The sequence below is a fragment of the Chlamydotis macqueenii genome, chromosome 6, assembly GCF_036417535.1.
Source record: "Chlamydotis macqueenii isolate bChlMac1 chromosome 6, bChlMac1.mat, whole genome shotgun sequence".
In the NCBI taxonomy this organism is placed as follows: domain Eukaryota; kingdom Metazoa; phylum Chordata; class Aves; order Otidiformes; family Otididae; genus Chlamydotis; species Chlamydotis macqueenii.
In genome coordinates this window covers 43,331,386-43,349,070 of record NC_141561.1, presented here as the reverse complement: position 1 = coordinate 43,349,070, position 17,685 = coordinate 43,331,386, and the positions used below count along the sequence as shown (strand labels likewise).

General features: G+C 55.5%; 1 protein-coding gene across 1 annotated transcript in view; it reads right to left on the bottom strand.

Moving 5' to 3' along the window:
* The window catches only part of LOC147600339 (axonemal central pair apparatus protein HYDIN-like), a 39,686-nt gene extending 23,062 nt beyond the window's left edge, over nt 1-16,624 (bottom strand). The window contains exons 1-13 of the mRNA XM_086751228.1: nt 16,552-16,624; nt 13,439-13,502; nt 12,999-13,257; nt 10,943-11,086; nt 9,648-9,791; nt 8,499-8,812; nt 6,746-6,893; nt 5,833-6,042; nt 4,812-4,949; nt 2,956-3,133; nt 2,633-2,763; nt 1,443-1,576; nt 825-961 (exon numbers count right to left, since the gene is read on the bottom strand). Coding sequence (XP_086607354.1) covers nt 825-961; nt 1,443-1,576; nt 2,633-2,763; nt 2,956-3,133; nt 4,812-4,949; nt 5,833-6,042; nt 6,746-6,893; nt 8,499-8,812; nt 9,648-9,791; nt 10,943-11,086; nt 12,999-13,257; nt 13,439-13,502; nt 16,552-16,624 — 2,074 coding nt within the window. The remainder of the gene's footprint in view (nt 1-824; nt 962-1,442; nt 1,577-2,632; nt 2,764-2,955; nt 3,134-4,811; nt 4,950-5,832; nt 6,043-6,745; nt 6,894-8,498; nt 8,813-9,647; nt 9,792-10,942; nt 11,087-12,998; nt 13,258-13,438; nt 13,503-16,551) is intronic.
* Nucleotides 16,625-17,685: the final 1,061 nt, after the last annotated feature.

The following is a 17,685-nucleotide window of genomic DNA, read 5'->3' as shown; positions in this document are numbered from 1 at the left end:
GCACAACCCACATCAATGTGTCACAAGCGTGTTAAGGCCATACGAGTGTCCTGGCTGCTGGCTCTCTGAAGGACCCCTTGGCTTCTCCGGAGAAGCCTGCCACTCTTTCTCCCTTCTCACCACACACGGACAAAGGGTTTTCACAGCCAGAATCCAAGGTCCACACGGTAAAAAGGAAATCTATCATTTCAGGACCTCCAGCAATTTCTTCTTCAGGCATCCCACGGAAGGATGCACAGACCTCTCCAAAGGGGAATTTCCAACTAAGATCCCTCCATGCCATGGTGCTCCCTGGAAAACAACTTAGAGGAGACACCTGACCACCCCTCAGACACAGCGAGTCACCGTTGGATGGCAGGGCAGCCTTACCTCAAAGGCCTGCTTCAGAAGCCTGTTTCCATACAACACAGGACCTCACAGGCCACGTTCTCAATAAAGGCTGAACACAAGCCTTTATCTTTATGAACTCTAAGCAAAGCACTTCCAAACCCCAAAGAGTCCGTCTGCTTGTAACACAAGCCCAGAGTGCACAAAGAAACTCAGATGACACTCCTGGCAGTCAAGAGCAGAGGTTGCTGAGAGGGGACCACGCTGATCAGCCCATCTAGCCCCCAGGGAAGTGTTAGGGCAGTCACAGGCAGGCCAGGTCTCTGGGTCCTGCTGGCCAGGAGAACTCAGGCTCCAAAGCAGCAGGTAGAGAGGGTCGCAAGGAGGAAGAACTAGACAAAGAAGCACTCAAAAAACTCCCCATGGCCAGCAGCTGAAGCTACTTTGTCAGACAAGGCTCCTTCAAGCCCACGAGAAGTCTCTCCAGCACTGGTTACCTGTGTCACGCAGGACCTGTCCATCGGCGTGGAAGGACACAGGGAAGTGGCCAGTGTTGGTGATCTTCACGCTGTGCGTGTGGATGTCACCAGGAATGACGGAGCCAAGGTCCAGGATGTACTCGGGCAGCTGAGCCCTGAAAGGACGAGTAAGGACAGTTCTTAAACCACAGCCTGGCTACGTTTCCAAGTGGGTGGACGATGCAAAAAATGTGGGTATTTCTGTGTCCACTGCTGTAGAAACTCAGCTCTAGTCAGTGAATCCCAAGGCCTGACTATCTGGTAGTAAGACTTTGGCAAGTCCCAGGGAGTGTAGGTTCTAGGCTTCCTCAACTAGCAAAGGGACCTTAAAATAAAGTTACTTTAAAATGGATACTGGTCACCGCTCGTGTGCTATGAAAAGCCACTGCAGACAAGTTCACTGGACCTCCACTGGTCTCCGTGGAACTGCTGAGCCAGGGGTACAGCCCAAGCCTGAACTTGCTTCAGGACCCTGAAATAGGATTTGCCCCCACCGCTCTGCAACCAGATCTGTCCCCAAAACAGCAGCAGCAGGGCTGCGCCTCTGGCTGTTACCCTCGGGGTGCCTGGAGTTAGGCTATGAGAGTCCCCACTGACTTGAGAAGGCTCTGACGAGCACGCTGGTCAAAGGCTGTCTGCTCCGGGGGATGGGAGGCAAGAGCTTTCTGCTGTGCCAGGGCGTGTTCCTCTACCAGCATCTGCTCCATCTGCATCTGCAGCCGAGTGTCCAGCTGATGACAAGGAAAGACAGTGGCTGGTTAGCAAAGGTCCTTCCCAAGGCACAACCCTGTCTCTGAAACAGGATCCCAGCCTGCTCTTGTGGAGAGGGGTGATGGGGTCCTCCTGGCTCACTGCTCAGTGTCTGTGACACCTCCTGCTCTCTTAGCCAGGACCTTATCTCTAGGGAAATGAACTCCAGCGCCTTCGCCTGCCCGTCACTGTTACAAAAGCTGATCTCGTCAGAGAGGCAGACGGACAAGCCAGGAACCTTCCAGTGCTCCGAGTGCCTGCGCCCAGCCGGTGCCAAAGCAGCTTGGACAAAAGCTCTCTTGAAAAGGGAACCTTTTGTTGGGCCGGTGCCACTTGGAGCTGAGCACCGACAGCACAACCCCAGGGCACAAGTCAGGCTGCTGCGATTAACTCTGTAAACCTGGCAGGGCTTGGGTTCAGAGAATCCTAGAATCCTGGAATGGTTTGGGTTGGAAAGGAACTTCAGAAATCATCCAGTCCAACCCCCTGCAGCGAGCAGGGACATCTCCAACCAGATCAGCTTGCTCAGAGCCCTGTCCAGCCTGACCTTGAACGTCTCCAGGGATGGGGCATCCACCACCGCTCTGGGCAACCTGGGCCACTGCTTCAACACTCTCATCATAAAAAAAATTCTCCTTATTCCTGGTGTGAATCTGGCCTCTTGTAGTTAAAAACAATGACCCCTTGTCCTGTCGCTGCAGGCCCTGTTAAACAGATTGTCCCCATTGTTGTGAGCCACAGACACCCCAGCCATGACCTGCAGCGCCAGCACAAAGAACCATCAATTCGATGCCTTGAGCAGGGTCTTCAGGATCCCTCCCTGGGGCAGTCAGGAAGCTGGTGCATCTATGGGAGGGACAATGCCCCGAGGTGGGCAGCCCATGGGCAATGCTGAGTTGATGCATGACCATGGGCAGGTGTGGGCAGGGAGGTCCCAAGTGCCAGCAGGACCCCAGGAAGCCTGCTGTGGGGTGCAAGGGGCCCAAAGGACACAGGGGGAGCACCCTGTGCCAAAGAGGGAAGCAGTTGTTCCTCACCAGACTCTGCGAGTTGTCCATGGGTGGCTCCGCTGCCGCAGCCTCCCTCAGAACAACTGCTTCGTCCCTCTGGCTGTCTTTTTCCACCTTTTCTTTCGCCTCTTTGAGCAGCTTCTCATATTTTTCATTTCCTGAAGGAAGAGAACATACACAAATACAAGTGTGGGCACAGCGCCATTCCCATTCAAGCTGGGAAGCCCCATTCCCCTAACGCTGGCCTCTCCCAGAAACACATTCCTCAAGCAAGATGCCCTAGGGACATATAACATGGGGGAAAAAAAAAACCCCAGGGCCTTCCTGGGGAGCAGACGGGCAGTGCTTACCTTTGACGTTCCTGGGCAGGTCCAAGCAGATCCTGGGAAAGCTCCCCTCTCCTTTCAGGGAAATTTCTTCTGGCTCCAGGTGAGCCACTCGGATCTGGAAAGTCCTGCAGAAGCCTCCAGGCACTCCCGGCAGGTAATAGACTTTGAGAACTTTCCGCGTGCCAGGTCCAACGTAACCCTGCAGAGCGCGGGAGAAGAGGGAGGGAATGCACCAAAGAGGCTTTGGTGGAGGGATGGCTCAGACGATAGACATGCTGCCAAGAGAAGGCATGTTCTCCAGGCTCAGAAAGGGTCAGACAACATGGCCTTCTGGCCTTCTTCTGTCCCAAAGCTCACATCTCCTGCACCAGGATGCACTGTGTCCTTCAGAGGGCTCCTAAGGCTGCATTCCCACAGCACTGCCTGCCCTTTGCTCAGCGTGAGCACAGCTCTTCTGCTCACGAGGTGTGCCCTCTGCCAGCCAGAGCCAAGCTGAGGGAAGAAAGGCTCTTTTGCCAGCCGCTACGCAAGATGAGGGAAGTGCCCGCACTCTCAGACGGGCCGGCAGCTCCTGTCCCAGCACGTCAGCGGTGCCCAGGCTGGTGTTGAGCGCCGACGTATTCACAGATCCCAACCAAACGTCTCCTGCCTGTGTGGTTGCACCCAGGGTGCTCGAGTCTCTCCAGACTCACAGTGATCTGCAAACGTACATCTCTGGAGAAGCAGGAGCCCAGTGCAGGAGGAGATCCAGGGAAGAAGGTGCTGCCAGGAAGGCCACCTCCTCTCTGGGCTTCCAGAAGGGCTGTCAGAGTCCCGGGCTGGGCTGACGCCAGCCAGGTCAGGAGCAACTACAAGCAGACAGCACCACTGCTCGAGGTGACAGGACATGGTCTCAGCTTTTGCAGCTCGCCCTCTGCACACTGGGCTGGACCCTCAGCTCCCGGCTCCCCTCCACGCTGCAGGGAGAAGCTGCTGAGCGGGACACATCCTGCCACTTGGTCTCCTGTGCCCTTACTGCAGCACACAACACAGCTGCAGCGAAAGCCAGCCCTGCCAAGCTGCCTGGGCCCATGAAGCAACTACAGCAACCACTGCCCGGGCCCAAGCAGAGCTGTGCTTTCGGGAGCTCGCGGGAAGGGGGCATCAGCGTCTCAGCCCTTTTCGGAGACAGGCATGAGGAAATGTGAAAGCCATTTGGCTTCCTCTTCCCATTGCACAAAGGGACATAGATAGGAACACTGCTTCAGCTCAAAGACACCCACGCAGAACGGAGAAGCTGGGATGGTGGGGTGCTGCAAACTCCTCTCCTTGCTATTCCACAGCCCCGCTCCTCCCTGGCCCCCCTCACTGCCCCACAAAGCTGCTGCAGAGCAGCAAAGCAGGAGCAGTGAGGGACCAGTACAGGGGCTGTCACCATTTCTGGCAAAGGACCTTCACGCCCAAGCAAGAAAGTATTTCAGTCTCCCCTGCTTAGTGCTGGCAGGGGGCAGGCAGGGTTTGTGCAGGCTCGCACCAGGAATAAGTCCTGTCCAATCACACAACCGGGGGAAGGCGACCCTCAGCAGAGTCTGCGCCATCCGGCTCCAGCGCCAGCATGAGCAGAGAGCTCAGCAGCTGGGGGCCAGAGAGCTCCCCAAGCACTCGTGCCTCCCGCCGGTGGGTGCTGTGTGACAGCAGGGCCACCCGCCAGCAGCGGCCGTTAAGGAACTCTCTCAGGCCCGCACCTGCTTGACCCTCTCTGCCCCCCAGCAGCAATTGCTTACAGCCCTGTCTCTCCTGGCTGCTTCTGTGGGTCTTGTCTTTTTTCCCTTTTTTCCCTCTCACCCTCTCCTGGGCAGCCTGAGACAGGCCCAGGGTTCATCGCTTGTGCTACTCACCGTGCTGGGCACAACCAGGGGCACGCCGGGCAGCGGGCTGTCTGCAGTGGCCGTGCTGGGGCTTAGCACCGCGTAGGTGATTCCCACCTTGCCGCTGTTCTGCAGGGTGAGCTCTGCTTCCGCGACTTTGTGAAACGGCTGAAGAGAGGGCAGAGGAGCGGGAAGTTACACACACCAGTCTGCTGCTGGGAGTCTCCTGCTGCTTGCATTGGGATGAGAGCAAATGAACACAACGCAAGAGAGAAGCAGGGACTGCAGAGAAGATACGGGCACTTGACTCTCCCAGGTCAGGCTGGGGAGCCCACAGCCACAGGGTAGCTCTTAGCCCTGCACAGGAACAGAGAGTGATGGAGGCATGCAGAGGGGCAATACCAACCATAGAGAGATCAGTAATCAAGAAACCAAAGAGGATGCCAGCCCTCTGCACTTCAAGGTGTCATCTAACAGCTGGCTGAAAGAAAGGAGGAGGCACCAAGACATTTCAGAAGAACAGGCACCCGCACGCAAGTATTTGCAGAGCTTGCAGTGACAGCGACAAAGGGAGATGGACGTGCAACATGTACAGGGCCAACAGCTGGAAATATCTGGGGGGTTTTGAGCTGAAAAGAAGCAAAGCAGGGATCATTGTGGGACATTCTCTCCAGCTACAGTGACGGGAAGCCCAAGTTCACTTCCTCCCTGGTTTACTGTGTTGGTTAATCAAGAGCATGGAAAGAGAGCATCTCCTTGGACCTCAGGCTTTAGGAGCGGATCAGTGGATGGATGTCTTGGGGCATGTCCCCCTGGAGATCACCTCTGGGATCCTGCCTGCCCCAGGAGGCAGCATGAGTGACCTTGAAGAGGAGGAACTGCCAATTTTGGGGGAGCAGGGGTGGAGATGGCCATCAAAACCCAGCCTGGATGCAGGACGTATCACTCAAAAAGTAGCTGGGAAGGGGAGAGAGCCCTGGACCTAGGTGGGCAGCAACCCGCCGGTGGTGGTTTCGTGACAAGGACCTCTGCCAAGAGAAGTGCACGGTACCTGCAGCCCGTAGTCAATCTCCATGACATCTAGGTGGTAGCTGATGAGCGAAGCCTCCCCACTCAACGCCATCTTGTAGGTCGGGCCTCCCTCCACCCTGCACAGCGCCATGGCGCGGGCAACAATGTTGGCGTGGCCAAAGAAAGTGAAGGTGACTCGCTGGCTCTCGCCTGGCTGCAGCACACCGTGCAGCGGCAGGATGTCGAAAACCTGGAAGCGAGGGAGGAGAGATCAAGATGTCGAGCACTGAAATGGGTGCAGAAGGGGAGCCGTGGCTTGGAGAAAAGGACAGACATGGCTGGAGGGACCTCTCCCTCAAACACAGGCAAAATCATCCTCATCTCAGCCTGCATCCATTCCACTTTCCAGCACAGTAACCACGGGAAAAATTTTCTCCCTTGCTCACTCATTAAGGCATTCATTAATACACTACACTGAAGTACTTTGGAGGTCTCCTGGCAGCAACAAATTCTCTCTGCTGCCTTTAGAAACAGGTTTTACTGCCTTTAGAGAAACACAAAGACTTGGAGGTGAGAGCCCTAGGAGCCCCTAGGAAGACTCCAGCCCAGCTCCTCTGACTCCTGATGCTTTGCACTCTCTCTCTGATTTGCATGCTGCTCTCTCTCAAGACGCTACAGCAAAATCTACTGCAGAAATTTCCTGCTGACCACTCGATTAGAGACAAGATGGATAATGCCCTCCGTGGGTGCAGCAGAGGTAATGCCCTCCATCAATCCTATGACACGTCCCGCACAGCCTCTCTAGTGACCAGTCGCTGCAGCAGTGCTGTGGGATGTGCTTGGAGGGGTGCAAAGCTGCTCTGTGAGCAGCATCGAGAGCCACCCGTGGGAGCGGGAGCTGCGTAACTGCTTGCCACACTGGAAATGCAGGAGAGAGACACATTCCTACTTACATCCTCCGCTCTCAAGGCGAGGGGCTCTGCCTCCCCCAGCTGCGTCAGTTCCTTCATCCTCACCGGGCTCTGAGTCTTGATCCTCGCCACGCTGCCCGGGGATGACGTGCCTCGCTGCTGGAATAGCGCTGGTGCGGGCAGCTGGTAACTGGTTGCAAGGAGAAGTGGAAGAGGACAGAGGTGAACGCCTTGTGGGGAGGTAAGAAGCGCAGCAAGAAAAGACACATGAACTGTGCAAAAAGGTGACACTGAGACACAAAGGGGCAGATCTGGACAGCGATGAGCTACAACAGACCCCCCAGTGCCCTCCTGAAAGCACCCACCCCTGCAGACCGTGCCTTCCACACCCAGAGGGCCTAAGTGAGAGAATCTGCAGCTCTACTGGATATTTCTCCTGAAATTTCCCTTGACAATTACCCACAGCTGTAGGTCCGTCCAAACAAGCAGCAGTGCTGGTAGCGTTCTCTAAGTGCGATCAGGCCGGAGCAGGGATGGAGCCCGCTTGTACTTAAACCCTAGTCTAATTCAGCAGGAGATGGCAGGGGCCTCCAAGCAGAGCTTACAGCCCTGCTCCTCCTTCCCTGCCCACGTCCCTCCACCTGCTCTTGCAGACTTCCCTCTGCCTTTTAGGGTCTGTTCTTGAAGGCGCCGTGCATCAAGAAGGGCCACACTGAAGACTTGTTGTTACTTGGTAAGGCTCAGCTGTGAACGGGCTACCCCAGTTCCCAGGACTTCTCCCCCAAGCCCTGCTCGGAGCAACAGCTCATTTCCCGTTCCAACAGCTCGTCTCCTCCGGGCCAGATCCCAGTTCCCTCAACAAAACTGTTTCGTGGTGATCTCTTGTATTTGGAATAGCAGCACTTCCATGTCCAATGGTAAACTTGGCTTCGTTTCCTACAGCGTTACAGCAACATCGTTTGCTGCTGTAATTAAAACTGTCCAGACCAGACGTTTGCTCTGTGCAGAGAGGCCACAGCGGGAGGAACTGCTAGCAATGTGTTGAGAAATAGGCTCCAGCGCAACTGGAAGACTGGTCCTGGGCTTGGAACCCACAGGCCAGCGCTGGACAGCCCTGCTCGCCAGGGATGCTCAGACAAGTCCTCCCGCCAACATCTACAGCTGTACCCGAAGCCACAGCAGAACCTGCCGTTTGCTGTGAAACACTCAAGAGCTGGTTCGTGAAGGTGACGTGCAGGTTAACAGATGGAAACTCACTTCACCAAGGTGCTGTTTGCCTCAGGCCACCAAGCTCTGAGAAAGCAGCTTCCCACGCCAGCTTTCCTTCCCAGGGGAACCAGTACAGAGGCTACAGCCAAACAGCAGCAAGAGGCTGGGACAGCAGCACAGCGTGCTGGTGGCAGTGCCGTTGTAGCTTCTTAGTACGGGACGACAACAAACAGAGTTGGCAGGGAAGGAAAAGAGGCCACATGATACATCTGCTTGTCCAAGTGCCTAAGCATGGCTTTGTAGCTCCAGAAATAAAGCAGGATTCTAGCTTACGGCTCTGCAAAACGTGCTGGTAGTATCTACAGCCCCAGCTTGGCTGGAGAACATTGTCTCCTTCCCAGCATCAAACTGGTGAAGATCACCTGTTTGCTGAGCATCTCCCCTGACCACAGCTGGCAGGTGTTATTTCCACAAGGCAAAGTGGAAAGCAATTTGTCAGGTCCCAGGCAAACAGCCTTGGTCTTTGCCAAGGACAGGCAGGACATCAGGAAGAAGAGCTTCAAGGAGAGGGCAGAGGTGCACATACCTCCTCCGGCTCACGTGGCTGTTTGGCAGGAGCATCCAGTGGTACCGGACAGGAAGCGGGCTGCAGTTGGTCATCTCGACGTAACACTCCTGTTCGGTGTCATTCAAGATGCCGCCAAAGTCCAGGGCCGTGGTCTGGATGCGGAGACTGGGAAAGTAGACCTCTCCCCTAACGGGGACCAGCTCCACATGCGGGTGCTCTAGAAACTGTATCTTCAGAGTCTTCTCTGCTACCCGGCTATTCAAATCATTTTCATAAGCAGGGTTAAAGCCGATGAAGAGATGAAGCTCCTCCCCTACCTCCAGCTTCATGGGCTGCAAGGAGATGAAAAGCATTCACCACCAGCTGATGAAGTCCCAAGGTCTGAGGGCATAAAACGTGTCAATGCTCAAAGTATGACCCCTACGTGGGCTTCAGGTCATGCTTCATTTTCTGGACAGTGTGCACCTGACCGCAAGCACCACAGCAGTCTTCTCTGAGACTGCCTCAGGCTCACATCTCTGTGCTCTGCATCGATAGCGATACAAGGGGGAAAGAAATATTGTTCTACTGTACTCGGAACCCACCAAAGCTGTATGCTGAGTACATCACCAAAGCAGCACTCTAGCAAGCCAGGGCCTTTTCCCCTGACTCTAGAAAAACTTCTTTATCCTCACACTCAACACAAGCACAACAGCACTGCGTCCTCACCCTTGCCGGGGCTAGTCACCAGCACGGCACAGAAGTGGTGGCCGTGCCTACAACAACACGTGTTTAGCAGGGTCCACGTCCCACACCTTCCACTAACAGCAGGGCAGGCACCAGGCTGAAGGCAGAGCTGCCCTCCAAGAGAGCAAGCAGCTCCAGAAGTGGTCTGAGGATGGCGGCTGGAGAGCTGGGACGGCTTCCAAGAGACGCCTTTACTACCCGGCTTGCCCAGACCTAGTTGCCTGCTGCCTTCTCTCCATGTCTTAGAGCCAGGTGTGTTTCCCCAATTCAGACGATATTCTGTTTCCTTCAGCAGCTCGTCTCAAATCTGATTTAGTTCAGGCCAGTCTACTGCTGACTCTAAAGTATCAACTTCTCTACTGGAGGGCCTCCCACCAGAAACGCGCCACCACACTCCTCCCTCTCCAACACCCACCAGCAGGAAGGTCCACGGCTGCTCACCTGGACATCTGCAGGGAGGGGCTGCCGGTGCGCATCGCAGATGAAGAAGGGTTGCTCTAAGGCCAGGACAAGGCTGACTGGCAGGGAGGAGTCGTTTTTTAAAGAAAGAGACTTGTACTGAAGGCAAAGGACATCACTGGGTTGCTACAGAAACAGAAGACAAGGGGAAAAAATCAAGTTCAAGTGGCCATGGACCTCCTTCCCTTTCTGACGCATTGCAACTTTTTCAACCCCAGACATGCATACATCTCTATTTACGATTTTCATTAGTTTGTATCCTTCCAAAAGTTTTTCCTCTAAGACTATCAGATGCTCTCCATGTTCAGAAACTGCAGCATCCCGTGTGGGGACAGCGGAGGGAATAGGATTTACCCTGTAGTGGAGAGCCTGCAGTAGCCTGAGGTTAGTTTGGAACATTTACACGCACACACAGTCAGCGAGAAACCTCAGCTGCCCGGTAGCAACCTGTCTCCTGAGGCCCCTGCTACAGGGGGCATTGCTCTGGGTTTCCTGCATGGTTTATAGAAACCAGACAGTGTCTGGGAAACTAGTGCTGTGCGTGCTGATATCAAACAGCTGCAGTGCCATAGCCCTCCATAAATCGGAGCGCGTGGCGTCAAGCACACCACAGGCAGACATCAGGGAGAGCTGAAAAGCTTCTAATTAAATCTGCCAGCTCACAGGATTTTGTGCTTCTCAGGATGCCTGGGAACCAGAGGAGACATCTGAAAACACAGAAACTAAACACTGAAATATCTTATCTTTGTCAGACACCTCATGGGAGAGGGAAAGTTCACGCAGGAGTTGGGATCCAGAGACTAAAGGGCACCTGCTTTGGGTTGTTCTCAGCGCTGCAGCTGAAGTCGTCTGCAGGTCCTTTGAAGAAGGTGAGTGTTGGGGAAATGCGAAGAGCTAGCATCCATACCAACGTCAGAGAAGGCAAAGAGAGACAAGAGATGACAGGTTTTGCTCATCACCCTGAGGAGCTGACAGCAATCTCAGTTTTCCTCTGCTTCCCTACAGGACTGCTGTTCAGACTTCACCGTGCCTTGGAGGATCCTCAAGAACCTCCCTTCACACTGACTGCAGAACCTTGTGTCTCTCTGGATGTGGCCATGATCCCCTTCAGCGCAGCAGCTGTCATCTCAGTTTTACTTGGCTGAAGTTAAAAAAAAGTCCCGTCTCTGACTTGGAGAAGCTCTTTCATTTCCTCCTTGAGCACAAGCACACGCACCCCACAGGCTTTCAGGCCTCGGCCACGCTATTAAATGCCAGGATGCAGTCCCGAGACTTACCTTCTCCACCCGGAAAGTGATTGCCCTGGAGGACATTTGCAGGACGGGAGCAATGAACTCGCACGTGACGTCCATGTGCATTATCTGCCTCTTCCTTCCCTCCCTTCCCACGATGGCGTGACACAGCAGCCGCTCCTTCACCACCTGTGTGCAAGAGTCGCAGGTCACCCGGCGGGTGCTAGCACGGCATCCAGAACACACCCTGCATTTACCATCACCCAGCCACGGACCGTACTGCTGCCATGAAGTGACAGCCACTGGTCTCCTCAAGAGCCCCCTTTTCTTTTGATGCTGCTTCCTATTTATTCTGCACGCCAGTGTCCATAATGCTACACCCCAACGTCCACAAAAGGCACCTGTGAGTCACCTGCTGCCTACAGCCGTAATAATCCCTGCCACAAGGGATTATTGCTTTGATGTGCCCCCTTGCTAAGCACAATACGTACGGAGAGCTGTTGGAGCTGATTAAAAATATAGAACCATATGAAGGGAAGGAGGTGCTGGAAGGGCCAACGCCAGCAGACCCTGCCTTGGAAGCTTAGTGGAAAGGATCCATGGAAAAACCCAAGGAGCCAGCCTGCTTTCAGGTCAAGAGGGGATCACTCGTGTACTCTGCCCTCCTAAAGCACCCCAGGAAAGAGAGGTCTTGCCCTTCACAAGAAAAGCCTCTGCTTAAGCCAGATGCTCTTACATTCAAGACTTTTTCCTCATTTCCCATGGTTTCACTTCTCCAATTCCTCCTTTCATTTCTCACTCTTCCCTCTTGTACAACACCACAACCCAACTCCTCCTCTGAGCCTACAGCCTTCCAAATCATCTGTGTCGCACGGGCAAGGCAGGGAGTTGGGCTTCTGACCAGCCTGAGGAGTATTAAGTTCTCAAGACCCAAGGAAGGTGGAAAGCCCACTCCCAGAGTCTTGGCTTTGACTGCAGGAGCCACAAAGCCACAGCTGTGCCCACAGATGCCCTTTCAGCTTTCCAGGCAAGACACCCTCACCAGTGCCCTGAGCACTTTATTTCTTTTCTGGTACCTTTGTCTCCTCTTCAGCTAAACCTGTGGGCTCAGAGCTGCACTGGGACAGTCTCATCACAGTCAGCGAGGGGAGTAATCAAGTCTTCTTCAAGCTACCACTGAGGCAACGCTTTCAAACAACCTTCAAACCACTCATACCAGCAGGAGCTTAATGCAGATTTAGTTCCCATTCGCTTAAACATCTGTGCCCAGGAATGCTGCAGGCAGGGAATGCGCAGCAGGGTTAGCCGGCAGCTTCTCTGCGGAGCTGGATTTCCCCTGGAAAGAAGGGGCCTGGGAGGAGAACAGCCAGCAATCCTGCTGACATTTCCCTCTCTGAGCTGCCATCCAAGGGTGCCGCAAGACCTGGCTGCCCTTGGGACAGCGGGGCTGGCTGCGAGACTGGGGCAGGCAGTTATGGAAACACTGACAAAAGTCAAGCTGTCAAATACAGTGATCCCTGGGAACAGTTTCCCACGTGGGGACCGTCACTGTGATCACCAGAGCTGGCACAATGTGCTTGTTTTTCTCCTCCAGGACTTAGAGCTAGAGCAGCCCTCTGTCCATCTTTGTCTACAGAGGAAAAAAATGTCGTTCCCAGACACTCCCTCCCTTCACCGGTGTTTTGTTTTATTCGCTGCTTCCCCCAGAAGCTTTGCATTTTTTTTTTGCATTTTTCTTTACTTTCTGCCTGTGCTCCTAGTCAAAGTGTAGCATCTTTTCCCTGCCTTTCCCTTCCACCTCAGCACGTGACACCTCGTAACCTGCCGTTTGCCCCTGAGCTAGTAATGCTTCCTTCTGCCCATCTTTTGCTAGCAGCAAGGTGGGTTTATGGTAGCTACAGAAACATGAAAAAGCCTTAGCAACTGATGGTGGCCAGCAAGGAAAGCAACTGGTACCGCCATGGTGGCAGCTTGCTTGTGCCACTACAACAGTTCCTTGAAAGCACTTGCTCATTTTCTCAGGGAAATGTCAAGGGGCTGCAGAAGAAGTCCCAGCGCAGGTGATCTGATGGGAAAGGCTCAGCCCTCGGGGCAACCTCACCTGGGGAGTGCTGGAGAAGCCTTCCAGCACCATCTCCATGCTCTGGCCTGGCATCAGCTCCATCCTCGGAGGATGGAGCTTAAACACAGGGCAGGCAGGCTTGCGGCTCTGCAAGGAAGCTTTGCCCTTGGTGTTTGGGATGGCAGGCAGACGGTCACACCGGTGAGATGGGGCAAAACCTTCCATTGTCCCACAGAGATGATGAGTGTGTCCTCCTTTCTTCATTGTCTTGAAAGAGTAACAGCAGCACGGAACCAAGCTAGAAGAGAAGCAGAGATGGAAAATGTCATGGGAGCTGCCATTTCCAAGGAGTCCCTCAGCCTCAGCACCCCCACGGCCTTAGCGCACTGCACACTGCGCAATAAAGCCACCTCCAAAAAGGCTGACCCAGCTCAGAGCTTCAGCAAAAGCCAGACCTTGGCTGCCCCTAAGTTCATCACCATCCACTAGCTGGTCTGTTTGCCTCACGGAAGGAAAGCTGCGTGAAGAACATCATCTCAGTTGCTGTGGACAGAGCAACACCAGCCTTTGGCGCTTGAGACCCAGAGCATTTTTCCAAGGTGCTTCCTGCAGGTCTCGCTGCTTCGGATGCCGAGCTGGCCTGTCCTGGCTGCCTGGATGGCGGAACAGCTTGGCTGCCGTTTCACCTTCCCCTTGGGAGCTGCTGCCTCAGCTGGCTTCCTCTGAAGATGCTATTTGGGAGCTGCAGGGTTTGCAGCCTCATCTGCCCACCTGGATGCTGGGCTGGCCCCCGTGGTGGGGTCCCTGCCCTGGCACCAATGTTATCCACATCAGCCCCCCATCCCTTAGGGAACAGCCAACCGCCACTGCCCCACACCTACCGCCCTTTGCCTCAACAGTGCAGCTGCTTTGAGCTTTAGGAAGACGCACTGTGAGAACACAGGATCAACAGACGTTTCCCCGAGATTAACGCTGCAGTGACATTGTAAGATAAATAACTACAGCTAGACAGAAAGCAAAATGAATATGCAATGGAAATGGATTCCTTCGTGTACAAGAAACACTCACTGTGTCTTTTAATAGATTCACCTCAATAACCCGGTTTTGCCCACCCAAGGGATGCCCATCCTCAGGAGAAGGTTATTTCCCCCTCCAGTCTCTCTTCTGGAGCGCGCGCCAAGGGAAGCTACTTTATCGCTGCTGGCTCCCCAACAAGGGTGGCCAGGTTTGCACAAAGGCTCAAGGGCAGAGGAAGCCAGGACTGCTCAAATCCCACCGCAGCAGCCACGTGGCTGGGCGATACTGCTGAGAGCATGAAGAACAGCTCTGCAAAACCGGTTGATCAAAAGCACCAAAGTCTTCTTTCCCAAGAGTTAGGTAGCGCTTCTCAACAGCCCCTGAAGGACTGAAGCACTCACTTCTGTTTCTGGAAGACGACAACCAAAGCAAAACCTGTCAGCAGAGCTCTGCCTGCTCCCCCAGAGAGACCACAGCCACTGAGCCTCCTGAAACCACCCAAACATCAGCACCAGATGCAGTTTTGTCTCAAAGGCCAGGGATCCCCACAACCCCAGGAAGGCAGACAAGAGAAGTGGCCTCAGCGACCACGTAGGATCCCACCAGCCCTCTTCTCTTGTCTCTGCATCCTGTGCGGAGCCCATCACTAGCCTCAGAGGCACCCACTGCTCTGCCATCAGCCAAGGGCTACCCAGCCAACACCTTCATACCCAGCTGGCAGCTGGCAGGTTTTCATTGACATTAATGTACAACTTCTCCTGGGATTCATGCTGACACAGGGGAGCTCGCTTGAAAAGGAGACCTGATGGCTCTGCTCCGGAGGTGAATCTGCAAGGCTGCTAACTGGCAAAGCTCATTTATCAAAGCTTGCCAACGAGCCGCGCAGGACGTTGCACCCGAGAAACTCTTACAGAGGAATGGTGCTAGGCTGTCTGGATGGAGCCAGGCGTTGCATTCCCCAGGGGGACCCAGCGCAGACCACCATGCCCTGCCAGGCCAACGGCCCACTCCACAGCAGCACGATTTCCCTTTTGTTATCACCTTTTATTCCAGTTCCTCTGTGCTTTCTCCCTGCGGCACTGTCACCCTGCAATTCAGTGCAAAAGCTCCAGCACAGCTGAGAGAATGACCAGGAGCCTGGTGTTAAACCTTCCTGCTCGCTCTTTAAACAAACGCCGACTCTCAGCTGACACTGAGGTGGACCAAGCTCCCTTCCAAGAGGCTGCTGGAGATCCACAGCTCCACATGCTGTCATGTACAGCTATGGCTCCTGCCTTAAGGCCTTACACTACGACTGTCTCTTCTCCCAGCATTTCCCTCTGCTCTCCTGCCTTCCCAACTTGCACCAGCTCTGCCTTTTTATTCACTCTTGGCCGGGCATCTGGCCCACATTTCATTTTGGGTCACAATGCATCAGAGCTCCCACGCAGCTGGCGACTTTGGAAGGGAAGAGCAGAACCCAAAGGACTATGAGTGGATCCCCAGGGCAGCAGCCAGCAGCCAGACGCGCGGTCAGAGCTGACTGTGCATGGCTGAATCCAGAGCAGCAGGTGAGCGAAGCCGTACCACTCCTGAGGGGCTCCTGTCAAGAGCCCATTCCAAGTTCCTGGAAATCACAGGAAGACTCCTGTGGGGATCAGATTGTCTGAGAAATCTGCACCCTCCTGGAGCAGTCCAGCCTTGCTGTTTTCCCTAGGTGTACGCAGGAACCGCTCCCCAGAAAATCACCCACGGGTTTAAAACGCAAGGGGAGTCGCGGTGAGTCAGCTTTGCAGTCCCTTCCAGCTGGGCCAGCTGTTGCACTTCTCATCATAAGCCTTCACCGCATTTTATAGACAGAGCAAGCACAAATAATCTCACCCCTCATTGACAGGCTGAGCCAGAACATGCAAAAGGCCACGTGCAAGATGAGGAGGGCAACAGCAGCAGCCGCGAGGCAGGCAGCCTCTGTCCCCTCCACGTTTAACCCACAGCCTGGATGCAGTCACAAGGGCATCCCATGGGAAGAAAGGAAGAAGTTTTGGCAGTTTGTCTTTTGGGGAGCAAAGCTTGCTCCCTGTCCAGCTCTGCGGGGGAAGAAGGGGCTCCAGCTCCCAGGCCCTGACACGGAAAGCGCTGCCGCCCCCAGGTGCCTCTCAGGCAGCAGCAGAGCCCCCACTCTGCTCCACAGGCCACCTCACCCCTCAAATCCTCCCCCAGAAAAGCAGCTTGGTCGCAGGGGAAGGGATCCCACAGGACGGGAGCACAACCTGCTCCCAGGAGAGCTTTGTCAGGCCCGAGGTGGCCCTGGCCCAGGCGCAGCCCTGCCTCTCTCCCCCCTCTCACACAAGGGGTGCCCCCACACCGCTGCGTGGGACAGGGGGTGTCAGCCCTCCGCGAGCTCCCCCACAGCCCTGGGTCTCTGCCCAGCCGCGCTCCCCAGCCCCTCCTCCCGACCCTCAGCAGCCTGGGCTCAGCGGCACCGACGGCTGCCCTCCCTCTTTCAGAGGGGACAAGACGCAGCCACGTCAGCACGGGGGTGCTCACCAGCATCCCTCACCTTTCCCACGCCGCGGGGACACCGAGGCACACTCACCCGCTTGATCCCAGCTCTCAGCCGGACTGTTGCCCTCGTTCCCGTAGCAACAAGGGCATCCCAACACCGCCATGGCGACAGCAGGGACACAGAGGGGAGGAGGTGGGTTTCGAACACCATGGCGGACACGGAGGCAGAGGGGACGGGGACGCTAGCGCCCACCCACTCCCGCAGGAGCAGCGCACGCCATCAGCAGGGATCTCTGACCCGCTCCTTGCTGCCCCAGCGCCACAGAAACCAGCCGCTCTTCCCTCCTTTGCTGGGGCACGCACACCAGAGCGCCTGGCTAGCAGGGCCTCATCTCACAGCAGCAACAGCAGCTCAGGGAAAGCACACAATGGCCACTGCAGGCATCTCTGACATTGCCGCCAGCACAGCCTCCCCGCTCCAGCACAGCCACATCCCTCGGGGTGTTACCCTGAAACACAGCAGCGGCCAGAGAAACTCATGGCAGCACCCAAAGGCTTCCTCCCAGCTCTATCACCTGTGCCAGGGCTCAGACCAAGCCAGCTAGCCTGCAGGACTGACCGTGAGCAGAGCCACACACCACCTGCAAACACCCACTCTGGCCCAATATGCCAAAAGCCAAGTCCCACACAGCCCACAGAGGTGCCAGCGCTGCCCTCAGAAGGGGCCAGCTGCTCTTCTCTCCGGCACGCTTGGTGATAACTTGGACCCTGCTTCAGCCCGCTGCCCTGCTCTGCTGGCACCTCGCACCTCCCAGCCTGCCCGTGGCAGGGCTCTGGGCACAGGCTGACACCCACGCGCACAGCCCAGCACAGCCGGCCCTGTCGCTCTCACAAAGCACCCCGAGAAGCACAGCCTGACACACACAGCTCTCCACTCTCTCCTGAACCCAGGCTCCCCCTGACTCCCTCACCCAGGAGCTCCACACGGCCTCCGCGCTCCATCGCTCTGCGCACCGGGGCTCCCTTCAAACGGATGCGTTTCACCCGAGTGCCCCTGCCCAGGGCTCTTGGGCAGGCTCTGGCACGGGGCTCAAGGGAGGTCAGTGCCTGCTGACTGTGGCTCAGATCCCTCATCTTCATCTCACGGCCAGAGATGCTTCTGCAGCTAAGGAAACAGAACTGCTTGGCTGGCCGTCACGAGCACAGCGGGAAACTCCAGTTGCAT